We start from the raw sequence: 22,440 nt of genomic DNA, 5'->3' as shown, positions 1-22,440 counted from the left end.
TGTGGGGGAGTCTGAGATTGTCCGGTACGTTGTCTGGCGGCGTTTCCTTTGTTTGCGGGGATGGGGGCTGGCCCCTTGCTGAGGCATGGTGACGGTTCCTTTTTGTCCCGGTATCAATTTTCGGCGGTTTTCCGGCAATGTTTGGGGGTGCTGGGGCTAGATGGGACTGGCTTCGCTCCTCATTCCTTCCGAATAGGGGCAGCAACTGAAGCGGCGGGCTGGGGGTTGAGTGCGGAAGTGGTGCGCCGTATGGATCGGTGGGAGTCCGGGCGTTACAGGTCGTATGTTAGGCCTCATTTACTGCCAGTTTAAAGGGGGTGTGTAGTTTGGTTGCGGGGGTTGGTGGTTGTTTTCTGTGTGGTTTCATCCCTCCTTTTCCTTGTTCTTTTGTTCTTGCAGGGATCGGCCCCACGCTCGTGTGGATTATGGGGCATTCTTATGTCTGCAGGGGCGCGCAGAGGGCAGCGGTGCGCCTGGATGGGCGTCAGCTCGGTTTTTCCATAAGGACGGCTGTCGTTCGGTGGCTGGGGGTGAGTGGTATGGGGTGGAACCATGTACTGGCTGAGTTTAATAGTTTTGCGCGGCTGGACAGGCCCCCGGATATACTGGTGCTGCACGTGGGTGGCAATGATCTGGGGGTCCGTCCATTTCGCGAGTTAATTAGGGACATTCAATACGACATCTTGCGCCTCTGGAGTACGTTTCCGGGGGTGCTGATTGTCTGGTCTGACATTGTGCCAAGGAAGACGTGGAAGGTGGCTAGGTGGAGCGACTGAATAAGGCGCGGGTGAAGGTGAATCGGGCTGTCAGTTCATTTGTTGCTCGGAATGGGGGGGTGTCAGTGCGACATCGGGATCTGGAGGATTGCGCTGGAAATTTCTGGCTTGGGGATGTCATCCACTTGAACGCTGTGGGGATTGACTTGTGGGCGTTGGCGCTACAGGAGGGTATTGAGAGGGCCCTGTGTTTGTGGAGGAGCTCGCACGTTTGAGGTGGTCAAAGGTGCTCGTTGTGGCGGGTAGGGGGTCCTTGGGGTTGGCTAAAATGGATGGAAAAGGGGTGCACGAGGAGTGGTGCACCCCTTTTTAGTTAATGGATCATCGGGTTACTTGGAGGATTTTGGGCTCCTGGCAGGGTGGTGTCCCGGGGAGTATTTGGGTGTTATGCATAATCGGCAAGGGTAATTGCAATTGGGCTCCTGAGCCTGGGGTAACCGGCTGGGGGCAGTATTTAGAACAATACAGGTATAGCACTAATGGAGAGTGCATTGCTATGGGTGGCCGGTTATGTTTTTAGCTTCAAGGACCCCCTCCCGTTTAGAGAAGTTTGGGATAGTTTGGGTAGCATATTTATTGCTACTGATATTTCATTACTGTTATTTTATGTATGTATTTTGTTAATAAAGTTGGCTGCTGTGGCCAGATTTATCCAAACTGGGGTCGGTGTCTTTATTCCTTAAGGGGTAGGCATAAGGGGATAAGTGGGGCCACGGCGGGATTATTTTTCCCATGTCAAGTAAAGGCCAGACGTAACGCAGTTTAAGGAAGGCCGGCATGACAGGGAAAATGGCACATAGTGGGTTAAGGTGAAAGGTTCGGCTAGGGCGGGAGCTGCTAGGGGTGGAGTTGGTGGGGAGGGGAGGTGTTATAAGGCTCCTACAGCAACAGGAAGCAGCACACGTGAGGGAGCAGTGTAAGAGTCCCACCCACCCTCCCTATATATTTTGGTACGTTTTGGTTGGGTTGACCTGGGGGATGGGGCCGGGGGGGGGGGGGGTCGTTTTTTGTTTGTCACGGCAGTGTGGCGGGGTAGGGGGTCCTTGGGGTTTGCTAAAATGGATGGAAAAGGGGTACATGAGGAGTGGTGCACCCCTTTTTAGTTAATGGATCATCGGGTTACTTGGAGGATTTTGGGCTCCTGGCAGGGTGGTGTCCCGGGAGTATTTGGGTGTTATGCATAATCGGCAAGGGTAATTGCAATTGGGCTCCTGAGCCTGGGGTAACCGGCTGGGGGCAGTATTTAGAACAATACAGGTATAGCACTAATGGAGAGTATATATATATATACAGCCACACACATGTATAGACTCATACCACACGGGTATAACACATTGCACACAATAAACACACATACATAACACAATGTTCACATTGCATACACAGATAAAGATACACACACACACACACACACACACACCTTATACATAACTCTACTCACACTTCATGAAGGAGCTGGGTGCAGGGGGGCTGACAAATAAGCCTGATAACCGGGACAGGAAGTATTCAGGTAGCTGCACAGCGTCTGCACACACGTCTTCCCTCCCTGCCGTCCCGACATGTCACAAGTGCAGCTGCTAACTCCGGAGCTGAGGTCCTCATCCAGCAGCAAGCTGGAGCAAGGTTTATGAGGACAGGCTGACCCTGAAGCTGCAGGGGGCCCCTTGGGGATGGGGGCCCTGGGCAATTGCCCTGTTTGCCCCCCTTCCCTAACACCGGCCCTGAGTGCATATACTGATCACTGCTATGCTATTACATACATACTGGGGCAGTCTCTATGACCTGACTGCTGATTGGAACACAAAGAAGTAAAAGGACTTTTACATAAGCCAATTATCGGCCAGGAGCATTACTAGAAACAATGAAGCAGCCCTGCACACATTAAAACCTCTTTTATGGCAGAAACATTTATACACGTTTTTGCTGCACAGGGCATCGGCAGTAGTAACGTATATAGCCGTATGGCTGACATGAAGGGGATGAACAAAAAAAAGTTATACAGAATCTTTTCCCACAAACTAATGAATCAATTTGCTCCAAGGACACAAATTTCAAAGTGTACAGATAGGATTATGACAAACGAAAACAAGAGGATGACATGAGGATAAGTTTGGGTTTTATTTTTTTGGGAAGGGGGGGAAATCAGGTATAGGAATTTTTTTTGGTGGATTGGGTAAAGGGAAAGAAGTATTTTTTAAAGGTAAACGGTAAAGGGAAGGAAGTTTTTTTTTCAAGGCTGTAGGGTAAAGGAAAAAGTTTTTTCAAGGTTTTTTTTTTCGGTTTGTTGTTGATCTTTTGTTCTTATTGTCTGTGTTGTTACACCATGTCTTCTCCCTGTTCGGCTTTCTTATTTTTCCACCACCACATGATAAAACTGAAAGAGATAAAAATGAACACCAGTTATTTGCTGTCTACAAATGAGATGAAAATGATCTTAAACATGTGATCAGATGTCCTCCACGCCATGTGGTTTAGGTTATGTGCTACATATGAGGACTGATCCTATTGATAGTATTTGCAATATAATTGTAATAAATAATAATCCTCCATCACACTGACATCAAGACTTGTGATTATGATTGACCCATAACAGATCTATGTCTGCCAGATCAAGAGAAAACACATCCTCCAGTGTGAACAGACACTATATAGAATCTGCTCTGAAAATGGCATAATACACAAATCAGGTTGGAAAATTTATCCGGATTTTCTGGTAAGAAATCTAGATAGATTTCTATGAAGTGTGAAGGGGGCCTTACCTGTTATTTTTTTCTGACAGTGTAAGTGTTACCTACCATATTACAGCAGACATGACAATCATGGTGATGGCTACAGCTCCACATATTGCAAGAAAGATCTTGTTATTTCCATGATGATGATGTTGGGTGACTTTTGGTGCTGGCGGCTTTGACACAGTCACAGGGAGCTCAAGATCAGCCGGAAGTGTAGGAAGTGGATTATTTTCAGTCACTCCACTCACGTCTCCCGATCCTTCTTCTCTAACTAAAAAAAAAAAAAAAAAAGACAGTTTGAGTAGTAGAAACCATCAAGAAAACAATTTAAAAATTCCTAAGTCATAAACGAATTTCACAACAATAAAAAGCATTGACAAATATACAGGCAACATAGGTAGAAAAACAAATCAACAAGTGCTTGCATATTACTATCAACTAGTGTATGATGAAATCTTCCTATTAATCATACCTTGGGTACTTGGATAGCCCTCCACACATGTGACCTTCTCCTTCTCACAGGTCTCGCAGCGAGTGTAGGTCAGCACAAGGGAATCTGGGGAAAAGCAATTGTTTTACACATTTAGTTACAGTGATGGTAAAGCATGTGGGCCTGATTGCTGTGGGCAGCGGGGGATGGTGTCGAGGGGGTGAATTCCTGCAGGTGGCGGGGATGGTGTCCGGGGGGAGAGGACTGGACAGGGATGCTGGGGCAGCGGGGGATGAGCAGATTGTTGTAGGCGGCAGGGAATGGTGTCAGGGGGGAGAAGACTGGACAGAGATGCTGGCACAGCGGGGGGATGAGAGGGGGGGGGCGGCACTTTGTCTGTAGAAGAAATTGGAATGTGGACTGCATTGTATTTAGCACATGACATTGCACTCATTGCACTCACCTTGGTTGTTTGAGCAACTCCCTAAAATATAGAAATGCAAATTGTTAGTAAAAAAAAACAGCATATGAGTGACACACTGAGGCTATGTTTCCACTTTGGGAACATATTGGACGAGGGCAGCCGGTTTATTATATATATATACAGCCACTAACAAGGATCATGATCTTTATTATAAGTTGTCTATATAACAGCATGGCCGCCTTTGCCTGATTTGTTCCTGAAGTGGTAACAAAGCCTAAATATGATATGGTATACATGCATATTACCCTAGATCTATATTCTCTATATTCTCATACAGTATTTGGCTGTTTTATTTTCTGCAGTTTCTATGGCAAAGTATAGCTGCAATTTGGTGTGGATTTTGGGCAAGAATCCATACCAATAAACGTTCTTTTTTTTTTTTTTTTCTTTTAGCTTGAAACATTTACATTTCTTTTTTGAACGTTAAATTAATCTATGGGTTCATGCAGTATTTTGGGTCATACCAGTTTTGGGGTTCTATAAGTGCTTTATATGTCAGCAAAGCTCCCAACACACAGTAGATGCTATTTGCCCTTATATGTCTTTTAGTAAAATTAAGACAATGGATGCAACTTTTTTTTTTTATGTAAAAGCAAAGTCAGTGCAGCTGTGCAATACATCTGGTAGCAGAAACCCATATAGCAAGGAGCTGAATTTCAACTCCTCATAATCTCAGTGTTCTCCATGGTTTTTTGTAGCATTGCAGGTACATGTAATGTATTACGTTATCATTAGCATTGATCTTAACTGCCCAACTGCCCTGGCCTTGTTGCCATAGCAACCATATCCTATCCACCTGCCAACATTCTACATTCCGAGCTGGGAGCGGCTAGAATAAGTGGCTCTGCTACAACAGGTTTACATCAATAAAAGCCAGAATAAGTATCGGTATTAGATATAACATCCAGGTGATGCTGTGTATCTAATAACAATGCTGATTCTGTATAGACATGAAGAAATGGTTCACTTACTTCTCTCCGCCTCCTCAACAATATCCTTAATCCGTTCATGTAGTATTTGGAGTTGGAACTGGATCTTGTGACCAGCTGGACCCCTGGAATATACGAAGACAGATAATGGCAGATATAAGTCTCTTCTCCATTTCATTTCTGCTTATTTACGTCACATTCTGTTAATCTACATTGAAAATTCTGAATTTACCTTTAAATTCCGTTTCCCCGATGATCTTTAATGTCTGCTTGTATTCAGACACAATGTCCGCTATGGCAAATTTATCTGGGAAAAAAAAATAAAATTAGTTCTTTTCATGAATCTCTTTTTTGAATTTTTGCACAGATATTATAATAAATGTAAGAAAATCATTTACCCATTATCTGGACTTCCTTTTCTAGATATTCCAGCAGCTGGTTTTGAGCAGCATTGGCCATCTGCTTAATGGTGGTATTACCCTTCAGGGTTTCCTCCAGCTGTTGGTCTTGGATGAGGTTGGTGAATTCATCCATTGCCTCCTTCCCATGTTTGTCGCATGGGATGCAACATAGACAATGGGCTACCAGCATCGATGTTATTGCTAAGTGCCACATCATCATTGTATAATAGTAAATCAATTGAAATCAGATAAAATAACAGCTTCCAGTAGCCACTGGTCGCCAAAGAGTCAGAACTATACCCTACAAAGAGGAGACTAGAACTGACACATTCTACAGCCTTACCCACTGTCTTATGGTACAGTAAATTAAAAAAGAACTTCACAGCAGGACATTATGGTTTAAAATATGTGAATATTTTATATTTTGATATTTAAAAAAAAAAAAAAAAAAAGTTCTATGCCATTTCTGCCAGCTTGTGAGATGGTGAAACAACAGATATAACTGTATATATAATATGTATGATATATGGTTTTAAACTGACATTCTGCATTTGGCCACAAGATGTCGCTGTTTTACAGTACACAGCCTGTGTTGTTAAGGCTGTGTTGTTTTCAAGGGAGACAAACCTGACAGTTTGAAGATGTGACATCAGGGAAGAAGAAAGAGGAGCTGAGGGAAGTCTGGAGCAGCCATTTTGATGAGAGGGCTGGCTGTAGTAGATGCAGACTGGGAGACCCGATGCTATCCACATGAAGTATCCTTCTTCTGGGATTCCCCAACTGCTGTAGAGAGCAGCTATACTGGTCTGTAACTGGGTCCCATTGAGAGAGGAGAGATCCACTGAGACATCATAGTGTTAAATCCAGTTGTGAAGAGAAGCAACAGCCAACTTTGGTACAGATCTTTGTCAGGAGGGGCCCCCCACTCAGTAACTGTGACAGGCCATCTATCTAAAAGAGACGCGGGTCAGTAAGCGTGCACACCAAATTTTCTAAGACCAACATCAGGCCTGTAGTTAGTACGGTTAGGTGTGTGAGACAATCCCAGCTGTAGGACACTGGAAGAAATCCTTCACCTGTGATACCGGCTTACAGCATACTCAGCCATTTGTATTTTTATATTGTTATTTGGTAGGTGGTCAAATACTTAATTCTTTCAATAAAATGCGTAACAATTATTTAAAAAATAATACAATGTGATTTTCTGGAATTCTTATCTTCCCCACTTTATGCCCTGATTTCTGTCTCTAAGCTGTCTCTCTCTGCCTGTGTCTCCAAGCACTCCTATCTCCTCCTCTCTATGTTTCCTGTGTCCTTATAATGTTTTTTTTCATATCTTTGTGGCTTTTGTTAGGTGCCCCTACTGTAGGTAAGCAGTTCAAAAATGGACGTCTTCCCTGCACAGGCACAATGTAAGGGTTGTTTTGGAGGTGGAATGGGGTCAGAAGCAAATATTTTACTGTAACTAGTAGAGCAGATATGGGTATTTTCCTCCTATATTTGTATGGTGGTTAGTGGTTACAGAGGCACCCAGAGCACCGGGCCAAAAATGTGGGACATGCAACCAGAATTTCTGATTTATTCCTCAGATAACCCACACAAACTTGTTTGTATAATGGTATCCAATTCTTCTATGGTACATGAAAACTTTGTGGCTCCTTAAGGGGATGCTTTATTGTCTCATTCCTTCCAAAGGTGTAGTTTGGAAATTGTGTCCAGTCATACATTGCTGCTGAAGGCTTCAGTAGTGTTGCAGGGTAGTGTTGTACTGTTCCGATTTAAGCATCTCTCCAGTCTGGCTTACAGAAGGTGACAACTAAGTAGGTGATCTCTCTCTACTAAGGAATATACAAATCGGCACATTTATTAAAGGGGTTATCCAGCGCTACAAAAACATGGCCACTTTTCCCCCTACTCTTGTCTCCAGTTCAGGTGCGGTTTGCAATAAAGCTCCATTTACTTCAATGGAACTGAGTTTCAAAACACCACCCAATCTAGAGACAACAGAAGGGGGAAAGTGGCCATGTTTTTGTAGCGCTGGATAACCCCTTTAAAAATGCACCCCTAGCGTACACCACAAAAAAAGGTGCAGATTCTTAATTTTTTGTGGCGTATGCTAGATCTAATCCCCGCTGGCCTGATGGACTAAGTTATCATAGTTTATGTCTGGAAATATGCATAAACCGTGTAGAAATCATGCAGAAAGAGATTTCTGCGCAAGCTTCCAGTGTGCACCTTTTAGTATACCTGGCTGAGTAATTGGGGTGGGGCTTATTTTAATAAATCTCCCCCAAAGTGATTGTCATAATAAGAATACCCCTTTAAGTACATACAGAAGACTAGAAATACAGAATACTAAAAAAAGGTAGAAGGATGGCTTGTCCAGATTGTAGAGCACAGCTGTTAGGACAAGCTGTCTATCAGTGTAAATATTCATTTGCAAATTATATATTTAAATTAGTCATTAAATTTTGATTAAATATTATTTTGGACGCAGTAAGAATCTATAACTATTTAAAAAGGACTATGGATACAAAATCATATACCGCATGAGAGCTGTATATTTTCGATCATTCTGGAAAATTATGGGTATCCATAACAATGCAGATTGATGCAGAATAGATTACTGTCAGATTTTCCAGTTGACTGATGTGCAGATTTCTGTTGCTGATTTTGATAATAAACGTTATGGAGGTTATATTACCCCACATAACTGTGAAACACCCATTCTCCTCCAGATAACATTTTCTACTATTTTTTGGTGAGGAAAGGATCAAATATTTGAGGATACTCATGCTGAGTACCCCTTATTATTTTTTTGTGGTTTAAGTCATGAAGATGTCCGTTCATGAGGCTGTAATTTAGGTTCTAAACAGCTGACACTGTTATATACCATTGCATGTTAGCACGAGTTTCAAAATCGATATAAACTTGCATTGGATGTAGATTGTGATTTAAAGTAGATTTTTGCAAGAAGTTATAGGCTAAGTGTAGATGGTGTAGATTTGATAAGGAATCTGTCCCAAAGTCTCAGCTTAAAAAAAAAAAAAGAAGAAAAGAATAATCTCTCTTTCTCTCTGTATATATATTTATGGCTCTGGGTGGGTCACAAATTAAAAAAAAAAAACAATCAATACTCATCTTACCTTGTCACCACAGCTGCTGTGCCAACACTCCTGGTGTCTGGCCCTGACTGTTTCCACCTTCTTATATATGAAGTATAATCTTGGCAAGAAGTTTTAAAACAGTTCTTGCCAAGGTCAGGATCACATCATCACAAAGAAGTAGCATTAAAGTCGAGGCACCTCAGTATCAGTGTAGGAGTTGGGAGGAACCAGGAGGGGTAAGTTTTTATTTTTATTGTTTTTATTTTTTATTTTTATTTTTTCCATTTCAAATCAACTCCTATATTTGCATGGATATTTGCAATTCCCAGACAAATGCTTTAAGACTTCTTACAGAGATTAAAGTTATTGCTAGTGTAGTGGATGTTCTCTGAACTCGAACATTCAGCATTTACCTTTCAGTGTCTACAGAAGTTGGATTCTAGGGCTGCCAGGACAACATGGGTACAGCCTATGGCTGCACCTATGTTTTCCAGGACTCCCTAGGGTATGTGCAGCAAAATTTTGGCACAGTTTTGGTTCTGCCTTTTTTTTTGCATAGACCACACCTCGTGTCAGAACTGGCAGGAAATGTCTATAAAGTGTCTAATACTCATAATAAATGTAAGTAATGTAAGACAGTTTACTGTAAACACAGACCACAGCAGCACCCATAGACACCCCATGGAAACTATATTATAGTCAGGGGCTGTACTCATCCATAATAGGCTTGTACATATGTGGTAGACCCCCAGTGTGGGAGGTTGCAATGTGATTCTAGTTCTATGGTGGTTGGTTGAGGTATAGCCGGGCTCAGTGATGTTATGTTGTGACGCCAGTGCCGGTTGGGCACACAGGTATGGTGGCACACCTGCTTTTATTTTAAATGGCCGGTTATACCTTGTTCCCCTTTGAACAGTGACCTGCCGGGTTGTTGCAGAGTCCCTTGGGTTGTTGTCACGGAGTCCAGAGTGGAATAGTGACCCACCCGGACTATTGGCACTGCCACCCACAGAAAGGGGAGATGACCCAAGGAATGCGTGTGCACTGTGTTGGTGCTTGATGAGGAATCACAGAGTCTCTTTATCATAAATAAAAGCTGGTTTGCTCTGAAGATACTTGTATGCAGCAGATCATACAGCTTTGCATGGATATAACACTTTTCACTTAATAAGACACTTGTTAGTTTAGGATCCACATCTGCAGTGAGAGTATAGAGAGTGGTACAGTCATGCTGACTGGGTTGCGTGCTGAGAGATATATAGAAGAATCAGAAGAATAGAGAGGAGGATGTAGTGAGAGTCCCAACCCAAGTAGTACTGTGCTCTGCCGGGATGTCGGGGGTAGAAATAGAAGAATACTTGAGAAGAGAGAGAATACTTGTGCCTGTGTTTTGACTGTTTGGTCTTTGCACCACCTATTGCCCTACCAGTGTCGGGAGACCCATCCTAGTGGGTGACACAAGCCCCTGACCTTGTTACCTGGGATGAGTGGAATGCTGAGGGTTCCCTGTCCGCTCTAGCGCTGCGAGATAAAGTTCATAGGCTTCTAGCAACTTTGCTGTATCCGGATCAGTTCCTTTACTTTCTCTATGGATACTGTCCTACACTGTGTCTCTCCTCGTCTACGTTGGGGGTTGAGATGATCTCTGACTTGCCCTCTCTAGTGAAGAGTTTAACACTGCATAGTGTTGAGTAGAATTACTTGAGGAGAAACTGTAGGTAACGTTCTGTCTCTACAGAGTCTAGCGGCAAAAGACCTTACGCTTCCTCTACCCATGTGAGTTCCTACCTACAGCCGCTGTAAGATGTGCTGTGAATGGGTGAAGAGTGCATATAGGAGAAGTAAAGAGGGAAATGGTAGGATAGAAGAAGAAAGTACTCTCATTGGTCAACAGATCCATGTGACATATAAACAAACAATAACCCTTCAATACACATACTTATTTAACACTACTACATCACCACTTACATCCAAAAAGTACAGGATTTTACGAAGGGTGTAACTAACAGCAATACCCGTGGTGGGACACCACATATATGAGGTCTTTAGTAGAGATGAGCATAACTTGAGCATCCTGTAGACTGATTGTTAAGCATTTGAATACTGGTAGCTGCAGAAGTTGGATGCAGCCCTACGGAATCTGGGAAAACATTAATACAGTGATAGGGTAATGATAGGCTACATTTTCCAGGCAGCTTCCGGGCTGCATCCAACTTCTTCAGCCACTGGTAATCAAATGCTGAACAATCGGACTCTCTCATTGTGCTGACCTGACACAATTACTGAGCTTAGCAACTGTATCAGAGTAATAGTAACAGAACAATCACATTCTCATATGGGGGCGATTAGCATGGACATGGCACAGATAAAACAACCTGCACAGTAATTTGAGAAATAATCTGGAGCTGCTATAAAATGTGATATGTATGGCAATGAAAAGAAGAAAGTTTTGAGTACAATTGAGCAGAATTGGAGTTTGTGATGTGAATCTGTATGTCCTTTGTTCGGGACTTCGCGTACCCATTCTCTGAAACCATTCCCAGTATAACATTAGATCTTTATTACGGCTGGCTACTTTCCAGTGACATTTAATTCTTAAATAATAGTCAATTAGCCAGAGGCAGCAGACTAACATTTAGAGACTTAGAGCTTCTCTCTCGGTCTCTAGTGCTTTCTCAAATTCTATTCCATTGCCCAGCAAGATGCAAAAGGTAGACATTATTATTTTTTATTTGTCATCCGATGTCTGCTGAAATTTATTTAGCTCAAAATTGTGCTCCCTAAAATGTATGACCCAGCTGGACAGTTCAGACTAAAGCTGCTTTAGGGCTCATGCACACTGAGCAAAATGCGAGGAATTAAAGAGGAATCCGCTCTTACATTCTGCTTGAAATTCCTCTTGTAAAATATGAACAATGTCACATTGATGGACATCCCGCTGCGAGTATGTCAGCAGCCCGCCCCGTTAAACCCCCCCCCCCCACTCGAAAAGTATACATCACCTTCTCTACGCTCCGGCTTGCTTCGGAGGTTCACGGCACGTCCCGCTCAGCCAATCAGTGCGCTGCCCCACCGCAGCGCACTGATTGGCTGAGCAGGACATGAAGACGCCAGGAGCAGTTGAAGTATACACTCTGGTGGCTAGGGGTTGACAGGGCAGGCTGCTGACATACTTGCAGCGGGATGTCCATCCTGCTGCGAGTTTGTCTGCACATAGAATGTACAGGGCACAGATCTACCCTAAAATTCTACTTGCATTCCATTCGTATTCCACTCAAATTCTTTTCTGCTCCTATTCTGCCACAGCAGAATAAGGGCTCATGCACACTGAGCAAAAGGCGAGGAATTGGGGTATGTGCACACTGAGGAAAAGGCGAGGAATTCAGCTTGAAATTCAGCTTGAAATTCAGCTTGAAATTCAGCTTGAAATTCCTCCCGTAAAATATGTACAGAGCAAAGTCCCATTGTGTTCAATGGGTTTTCTGCTCTGTTGTTCACACTGCAGAATTTCTGAGCAGAATTTTCTGCTGTAGATCTGCTAGAGGAATCCTATAGAAATCAATGGGGGGCTTAAATTCTGCTTGAATTCTGCCTGAAAACTTTCAGCTACAATTCCTCGAGAATTGCTCAGTGTGCACATAGCCAAAGAAGTAAGGATATGGGCACACTGAGCAATTCTTTGAGGAATTGAAGCAGAAAGTTTTCAGGCAGAATTCAAGCAGAATTTAAGCCCCCCATTGACTACTATGGGTATGTGCACTCTGAGGAAAAGGCGAGGAATTCAGCTTGAAATTCGGCTTGAAATTCCTCCCGTAAAATATGTACATGTAGAAGTCAATGGGGGGCTTAAATTCTGCTTGAATTCTGCCTGAAAACTTTCTGCTTCAATTCCTCGAGAATTGCTCAGTGTGCACATACCCCTAAAGAGGAATTTCAAGCAGAAATCTTCAAGCAAAATTCCTTGTCTATTGCTCAGTGTGTATGAGCCCATAGTGATCACATCAATGCAATGGGGACACCTGCTGATAGTGTAACATGAGGGCCAGTCCATTCTATATAGGGATTGGTAATGATTAGTAATGCATTTTGTCCATTGGCCCTATTTTTTTTTAAATGGCCTTAACATTGTAACGTACTGTAGTTAGTGACCCTGTTTGGAACATTTCACACAGGTACATATGTTTTTAAAGGGGTTATCAAGCGCTACAAAAACATGGCCACTTTCCCCCTACTGTTGTCTCCAGTTTGGGTGGGGTTTTGAAACTCAGTTCCATTTAAGTAAATGGAGCTTAATTGCAAACCGCACCTGAACTGGAGACAACAGTAGGGGGAAAAGTGGCCATGTTTTTGTAGCGCTGGATAACCCCTTTAAAATGGCCTTAAAGCACAGCTAACCATGCTTTTGAGTCTGAATAAAATGTCATTGAGGGGGAGACCACAGATCCCCATGCACATACTGTACACGTCAGCAACTGGTTTTGACAGGTTGACAACTTATATACTGTACGTAACGGAGGATCAAACTGTCATGTGAACAAGCTCAACAGTTATTATTAAGTCTTAAGTCTTTCAATAATTGGAAGTTAATTAACCTTGCAATATGCTTTATATTCCATCTATATACATACGTGAGAAGATGTATCTGTATCTTTAAAATGTTTGGGATTTGCTGACTTTTAAAAATTGATGACCTATCTTTCATATTCTGCCGCCATATTAATTTTATATGGAGGCATACTGGGGTGAACTATTGCTGAGTAATGTGGCATACCTAGTGCTGTAGCTCATCTACCTAAAATAAAATAAGGGTGAAATACGCCTGTAATTTTGCTGTCAAAATACAGCCGTATTTTCACAGAACGGCTGGGATTACTGAAGATCATCCCTGGCGAGACTGCAGTACCAGCCGGATGATCTTCATTTCTGGTAAATTCGGATAAACACGCTCCATTGTGTGAACTGACATGTTCAATGAATAGTAGACGCACAAAACTGACATATCAGTTTTTTGTGTGGCCGTTTTTTTTTTTTGCCAGGCTTAAAATGTCCCCGCAGCTCCGGAGCTCAGGGGACTTATGTAGAGGCGCACTACCTCTACATAAATCCCAATTGCACGGAGCTCGTCCAGAGCTGGCATAGGTTTCAGTATAATTTTTCCACCGGAAAAAAGATAAATGTGGCGCACGCAGAGGCCGTGCCTCCGCTGCGTGCATCTGCCCCCCCCACTGGCGAAGGTGGTGCAGATGCAAATTGCAACAATGGCCGTCATTTATGCTAAACATACGTTGTGTGAACGTGGCTTAATAATGCGTTCCATTTGAGTCCATAGGAAATTGGCCGAAAATGCACACATATTATAGATTAGTGTCTGCAATTAAGTTCAAATTCAGTTGTATGTAGCCTATATTTTACAGTGGGTGAACCTTGCTTAAAGGGACAAAGTGCTATGCATTAAGAGCACATCTTAAAATGTTTATATTTCATCATTTGTTACATATGCCAGGAAAATCTCCTTATATACAGTATGCACTGCTCATAAAGGGAGTCATTGGAATGTTTTCACAAAGTGTAACTAAACACAGCTGCATGTAGGGGTTAAAAGCATATGACATCTTGCCACATTCTCCTGTATTTGATTGACAGCTTTTGCGCTGTGTTGGGCACAGTATAACCCTGTGGGAACATACTAGTAATTTGCATACATGAAAAAATGCAACATTCCTACCTCACAAGCGAAAACAAGCTTATCTAAAGGTATGGCTGTGAAGGTACCTTTAACCCTCACATAGCTACATTATGTGAAACCATCAGATATTAAACTTAGGGTGTAATCCTTATTTTTAATTTTAGCAAAATTTCATTACGCTATAGAGCCATCTTTCCCGTTGGGCAGGGTAGGCGGCTGCCTGGGGGCCCATGACTTATAGGGGGCCCCTCTGGCCAGTCAGGGCCCTCCCATCACCTTGTAACATACACTGTAGCTGCACTGATAGGTCACTCAGGCCCAGTGATACAGCTAGCAGTGTGCTGGCTGTTAGAAGGAGAGATGTGAGGAGGATGGAGGCAGGAGAGTATCTGCTTGAGGCAACACACCAGAAGTGGATTATAATAGGTCCATTTCGGGCGGTAGCCCGAGGCCCTGAGTTCCTGGGGGGCCCATGGGAACCCAAAAAGACTATACTTTTAGTTGTGTATTGTCTCCTGGCTACAGCTCTGCCATGATTAACAAAAAATATCATTGCTTTTTTACCGCAATTTTGCACAAATCAGGGCATCATGACATTATTTATCCTGTACTATAAACACCATGCTAGTGCTGCCATAGTGTCAGTGGGGTGGGGGGCAGGCTTGGTGAACAGCCTATGGTAAAGTTAATCCGCCCCTGCATACAACAGGAACAGGAGGGTCAGAGCTACAGCAGGAGAACAGTCTGTTCTTCCCCCTCCCCTCATCTGTATGTGCAGTCAGAGACCTGACCTGCTATGATTGCTGGTAGGGAATATACACAATGCACAGAAATTATCTGCTGGCTTTATTTATTTATTTATTTATTTTTTAACTAAATAATCATACCTCCCATGTAGTGCTGTGCCCCCATGTAGTGCTGTGCTTCCCATGTATTACTATGCCTCCCTACTGTGTACTACTGTGCCTCCCACGTAATACTATGCCTCCCTATTGTGTACTACTGTGCCTCCCATGTACTACTCTGCCTCCCTACTTTGTACTGCTGTGACTCCCATGTACTGCTGTTACTCTTATGAATTACTGTGCCTTCCATGTACTACTGTGCCTTACTATGTACTACTGTGCCTCCTATGTACTGCTGTGCAACCCAGGTACTGCTGTACCCCCCGTACGGCTGTGCCACCCAGGTACTGCTGTGCCTCCCATGTACTGATGTGCCTCCCCTGTACTACTGTGCCTCCCCTGTATTACTGTGCCTCCCATGTAGTGCTGTGCCCCCATGTAGTGCTGTGCTTCCCATGTATTACTATGCCTCCCTACTGTGTACTCCCATGTACTGCTGTTACTCTTATGAATTACTGTGCCTTCCATGTACTACTGTGCCTTACTATGTACTACTGTGCCTCCTATGTACTGCTGTGCAACCCAGGTACTGCTGTACCCCCCTAGTACTGCTGTGCCACCCATGTACTGATGTGCCTCCCCTGTATTACTGTGCCTCCCCTGTACTGCTGTGCCTCCATTGTTCTACCGTGCCTATGTTCTTCTGCCCCTCAGACGGACAGAAACAGGAGGATCAGAGCTGCAGCAGGAGAGCAGCCTGTTCTTCTGCCATCTCTCATCTGTACGTGCGCCGAGCCTGGCCAGAGACCTGACTACTCTTTCTCCCTTCTGTTTACTGCTGTGCCTCCCGTGTACTGCTGTTGCTCTTATGAACTACTGTGCCTTCCATGTACTACTGTGCCTTCCTATGTACTACTGTGCCTCCTATGTACTGCTGTGCAACCCAGGTACTGATGTACCTCCCATGTACTGCTGTGCCACTCAGGTACTTCTGTGCCTCAATTGTTCTACCGTGCCTCCCATGTTTTTCTTCCCCTCCCATGTTCTACTGTTCCTCCCACATACTGTCCCTCCCCATGTACTGTGCCTCCCAGTTACAACTGTCCCTGGCCAGTTCACAGGTCTGCCCAGGGGCCTATAAGATGGTGTTGAGATGGCCCTGATTCTATGCTGCCCCAAAAGTCACTGGTCCACTGCTTGTCTCATTAGACCTGCCACTAGCCAACCCAACTTTCCTGCACTTTGCCCTATAGCTCAGCACAGTCACCACCTACTCCATGGGTCCAGGAGGATCTGGCAGCCTTCCCAGCACCTCTGAATGCACCTTGGGAAAAGGTATCCTGCACTTTCAATAAAGTCAGGGTTGGGCTGCTTTGCTGATTCAGGGCCTGAATGCCTTGGGATGATTGAGAAAAAAATTCATTCAAAACATTTTGCAGGAGAATGTTAAAGGCAGACGTCCATGACCATACACTTACCTCAACCTATCAGAATGCTCTGTTATAACTTTTTATTAAAGACAGCTACAGGAAATATTTGGTAGACGTGAATGTTGTTTAACTTTATTAAATTCAATGGTTCACTTACCTTTTCTCCCTACACTGTAGATGTTTACACAATAGTCTGTGCCAGTCTGGCCAATAACTGGCTATTTTTATTTTTGCTAGCAATAATTTTGCTCCAAATGATTGTCTCTCAAATATTTTTTGTTTCATGCACCATCTTCTGTAAACTATTTGTGTATCTACCCCACCTCACCCCTGAATGTACATTGGGGCTCTAGACCATCCCAGACTATATTATCCATACTTGTTACATTGTGTTTTACTGTTAATATCATTGTGGAATTTGTTTCAACCTTGTATTTTATAATTTTATTATTAATCGTGTATAATGAGCTAGCTACTTTGTTTACATGGCACTTTGTCTTCTTCGGCCAAAATATTACACTTGTATTTAATACACATACATACTTATGCTATAAGTTAATTTATATACCTTAATATAAAATACATTTATAGTCTGCTTATACTTATAGTATTCCTTAATATATTATATACAGTACAGACCAAAAGTTTAGACACACCTTCTTATTCAAAGAGAGTGACTATGAAAATTGTAGATTGTAGCGGCATGCTATTCCACCCGGTTTGCGTTTGGTTGGACCATCATTTATTTTTCAACAGGACAATGACCCCAAACATACCTCCAGGCTGTGTAAGGGCTATCTGACCAAGAAGGAGAGTGATGGGGTGCTACATCAGATGACCTGGCCTCCACAGTCACCAGACCTGACCCCAATCGAGATGGTTTGGGGTGAGCTGGACCGCAGGGTGATGGCAAAATGGCCAACAAAAGCATCTCTGGGAACTCCTTCAAGACTGTTTGAAGACCATTTTAGGTGACAACCTCTTGAATGCCAAGAGTGCAAAGCAGTAATCAAAGCAAAAGGCGGCTACTTTGAAGAATCTAGAATATAAGACATATTTGCAGTTGTTTCACACTTTTTTTGTTAAGTATACTGTATAATTTCACATTTGTTAATACACAGCTTTAATGCCTTCAGTGTGAATTTACAATTTTCATAGTCATGAAAATACAGAAAACTCTTTGAATGAGAAGGTGTGTATATGTATATATATATATATATATATATATATATATATACTTGCTTTATTCTTACATCATGGTGCTATCTTATTATTACTTTATTTTCTGGTTACAGCAATTGCTGTCAGCAATTTTATACCTTTTTGTTCTCACATGACAAATGATAGTTGTCATTTTTTTGCATTGCCTCGAGCCTTCAGGAATTGCAGCATAAGCAATTTTACAACATTGCTGTAGTGCAATTAATATATAGAGAGTGTTATACATCTAAACCCAAGGAACACAGACAACCAATCCATCATAATCAGTAATCCTGGATTTACCTAAAATTCTCCTCTTCATGTCAGTTTTATCCTACATCTTGATTTCATACACTAATGCTATACTTTTATAATAGGAAATCATACTTCCATCCATCCCACACTACTTGGTAATATACATTTAGTAGGTAGAACAAAGGCAGTACTTATTACAGGAGATTTCAACAGTAATAAGACTTCCCTTTCCCTTGTCTTATGGATGCACAATGAGGGTAAAAGGGTAAATTTGCTGCGTGGAACGTTGCCCAGCAGATTACAGTACCAGCAAAGTAGATTTTTTTAAATTTCTGTCTAGACAGCAGATCCACAGCATTTCAGTTCCAAAAAAGTCCACATAAAAAGTAGTCAATGAAGATTTGGTGCAGAACTTTTTAACCAGTAGCCACTCTAGTGAGGGTAAAAAGTTTGTGTAACTGTATCATGTGAGTGTAGAATTGTTAGTACTGGAAGAAAAACATTGCAGTGCTATGTATCCACATGCAGGTCTTGTGCTGTGACCCGAGTTCTGTATACGGATGTTGTGGCAGCTGCTGGGCTCTGGTGTTTGGGATAACCTTGTCACGGTGGCCAGAAGTGACAGTACCCACCCGTGGACACACGGGCACCAGTTCTTTAATAGTATGGTAGAAAGGTGTGAAGGTGCAGGTGCATCGCAGGGAAGTTTCAGTGTAAAAGTTTTAGTGTAATACAAAAGACATACAGTAGGGAAAACAGGTGCTAGTGCAAAAATAATACAAGTCGAGGTAGACTTTAGGTAGAGGTGAAGAAAGTAGAGGAAGACCTGGTGTAGCAAGGTTGTGTAGGGACCATGTAGGGGCCCTTGTAAAATTAGTGCAATACTCTGTCAGGACTGAAGTGTAGATACTTGAAAGAAGAACTTCTTGTATATATATGACTGCCTTCTGCCCTACCAGCTCGGAGATCGCCAGGTAGGGTAATACGAGTCCTAGGTCTCTGTCCCTAGGTCGAGCTCCCACTGATGATTCCCCCAAGGGGGCAAGTGTTATCAGTAAGATATGTTGGCATAGACTGGGAAAAGACTGGGAGGACACCTGAAGGGTAAGTTCAAACCCCCCAACAGAGCACAGTCTGGCCCACAGGATGTAACTTAACCCGCTGGGAGCCGGAATATGACTTTTTAAGCTATGGTGTTATTTAGTGGAGAGAAGCACTTCCATTCATCTCTATGGGGGAAAAAAAACACCACAGTTTGCAAAAAAAAAAAAAAAAAAGCCACACCCTCACCATGCTACATTTTGGAAAAACTGCCACAGAGCCGTCAAAATGTGTGTAAGGCATTTCATAAACTTCCACTGACTTCCAGCTAACATCTGGCAAAAAAAAAATCCCATGGAGTTTTTTGTTGGTGTTTTTCCATGATTTTAAGGCAGTGTGAAGCCAGCATAATTGCTAAATAAATCCAAGTTTTAAGCTGCATTGCAGAAGCAGTTACTGCAAATACACAACCGTGATGCTATGCAACCACAACACAACTGTGATATGTGTTTTCACCCTGAGGGTGCCTTGACACACATTGGATCTGCAGCAGATCCCCAGCAGATTTGATGGTGCAGATTTAATGCTGTGTTCAGTTATTTAGATCAAATTAGCTGCGGATCTGCCGTGGATCCGCAGCGGAAAATCCGCTTATACGCCCAGTCGCCCTTATACGCCCAGTCGCTTTATACGCTGGAAAATAGGGTACGTGAAGGTTTTTTAATAGAAGTAAATTACAAATCTCTGGCACTTTCTGACACCAGTTGAAATTTTTTTTGTGGAGTTGCCCTTTAGCAGTTGGAATATTATACAAGTAGGAACAAAAGAAAAAAATGTGTACGGTCCAGCACTCCAAGACGTTAGAAAAAAAAACAAAAAAAAAAAAAAAAAACGTCTTGGAGTGCTGGACCGTACACATTTTTTTCTTTTGTTCCTACTTGTGAATCCACGCCCGGCCGCGTCAGGGATCCGTGCACCCACCCATCCCCCTACAGCATGCAGGGAACTAGCTGTCTGCCATATCCAGGTGAGCTGATCCAACTACTTACTACCTCCAGCATGGAATATTATACAGTAATTAGCATGCAATGCAATGGTTCCATAGACTAGTAAGTGGTGCTCTGTTGATATGTTTTAATATCTCCTGAATATCTAATGTGAAGCAGCAGCTGAATCACCACTATGTCACTAGCCGAAAATATTTATTTCTTTTACAAATGTCTCAATGACAAACAATATATCCCAGTCTGAGTCTCCAGATATTACTCATCCTGCAGCATATAACTTTGGTGTATGTCGTATAAACCCAATCTAATTCCCACCATCTGTTTTCTTTCCTGTCACATCATTTGGAGCAATGACCCAAACAGAAAAAAAATGTTGCATCCTCTGCTTTCCCTGTCTGGTGGTTGATGCTGTGATCCTAAAGCAGATTTAACAAGAGGACAATCCTAACAAGTGCCCGGTTTTCAAATAAGCAGAGTGCCGGAGGAGAGCAAACCACCATAGTGTCCTGCATTGTGATTGAAGACACTTAAGTCCAATCCACTTTACAATACATCATCCAGCCATTAAACCTGACATGAAATGTGAGTTTACATTCAGTGAAATAACATGTCTTTCTGGAGCTGCCTGATTAGTCCTGAATCACATCCTGTATGTCTGCTTCCTCTCCGTAATCCACAGACTAAACAGCTGAAAGTTGTAGTCAGTTCAGTTCCTTGCTAACTGAAGGCCAAAAATGTCCCCCATGAGAAACAAACAAGGAACATGCAGTACAGGAAGGTGAAGAGGTTTACTCAACATAAAGGGACTTAGCACAAGCCAGCAAGCTCATCAAAATGAAATACACAGGGGACAAGTATATACAGTCTATTCCTCAGCCTGTGTTCAGCCGTGCATGCATCCCTATTGTTTAATAAGAATACATTAATATAAATGGGTTATTCCCAACGATATTAAACAAAAACAGTCACTAAAATGTTCAGCAATCGGTTAAGGAAATAGTTTGGCAATTTGCTGTAGATGTACAGATGCTGAAGATGTACAGATGCCGAAGATATAAAGATGAGCAGATTGGCCATAGAGAAAAGCACGGCTTCACTGTTGCTAGGATGTTTTCGCCTTTCCTGCTGTCACCTATCATCTACTTGTGATCAGAACAACTCACTGGCTTCTCGGACAACTTGGTTGATAAGAAATTTCTGCCTAACAACTATAATCTTTTCCAGAAAGGCTGTAATATAGAGATGAGCACAACTCGACCGTGCTTAAGTCTAATTGTTTGGCATTTGACTACTGGTGGCTGAGAAAGTTGGATGCAGTCCCTAGGAAATCCAGGAAAACATGGATACAGCCTATGGCCTATGGCTGTATTCATGTTTTCCTGGACTCCCTAGGGCTGCATCCAACTTCTTCAGCCACCAGTATTCAAATGCCAAACGATTGGACTTAAGCACGCTCGAGTTGTGCTCATCTCTACTGTAGTAACTAAACAGTGTCTTAGGGTCCTTTACATAGTAATTTACCTAGTAATCTGCCCACTCGTTTGGTAACTGAATCATTTGTGCACTGAAAACAGTGTATTTAAATGACAGCACAAAGATCCTGCTATAGCATGTGCAGCCCGACCACACAATTCATCCAGCTTGTGAAGGCACTGCCAACGAACACCGATCTCACTGCTTGGCACCAGGGCCGTTATTAATAGCTGCTGCTGCCCTAGGCACTAAACCTGAAGGCGCCCCATCTTCACGCACCAGTTAGCATCATGAAGAAATGGAAGAGTGGTTTGGGCCACATGCATTTCTCTACACGTAGAAACATTGTATGAATCACGTTTTGCAAGGTTTTTTAACTGAGACTTAGACATAAACAAATTTCACTACAGGATTGGTAGATTGATAGGTAATAGCTCCAGGCGTCACATTTAACACCACCACACCAGACCTGACCAATACCACCATACCCTACCCCCTCTTGAAAAGACACCAGATTTACTGGCAAATCTAACTGGGAGGTGAAAAATAAAGAATTAAAAAAAGTGGTTTCCTTCCCCCTGCCCCCTGGAAGGTGCTGCCCTAGGCATCGGACTACGGGTGCCTAGTGGTAAATACGGCCCTGC

At 42.8% G+C, this 22,440-nt stretch overlaps 1 protein-coding gene across 1 annotated transcript; it reads right to left on the bottom strand.

Moving 5' to 3' along the window:
- Nucleotides 1-2,917: 2,917 nt before the first annotated feature.
- On the bottom strand, nt 2,918-5,885 carry LOC138786550 (uncharacterized). Its single transcript, XM_069963532.1, has 7 exons — nt 5,750-5,885; nt 5,584-5,658; nt 5,394-5,531; nt 4,402-4,422; nt 3,981-4,064; nt 3,572-3,779; nt 2,918-3,150 (listed from the first exon to the last, which is right to left on the bottom strand). Exons 1-7 carry the CDS (start codon nt 5,883-5,885, stop codon nt 3,093-3,095), a joined length of 720 nt encoding a protein of 239 aa, XP_069819633.1. The 3' UTR covers nt 2,918-3,092.
- Nucleotides 5,886-22,440: the final 16,555 nt, after the last annotated feature.

This window comes from Dendropsophus ebraccatus, chromosome 3 (assembly GCF_027789765.1).
Source record: "Dendropsophus ebraccatus isolate aDenEbr1 chromosome 3, aDenEbr1.pat, whole genome shotgun sequence".
Lineage (NCBI taxonomy): Eukaryota > Metazoa > Chordata > Amphibia > Anura > Hylidae > Dendropsophus > Dendropsophus ebraccatus.
The sequence above is the reverse complement of the archived record's forward strand: the minus strand, read 5'-3'. Positions and strand labels throughout refer to the sequence as shown.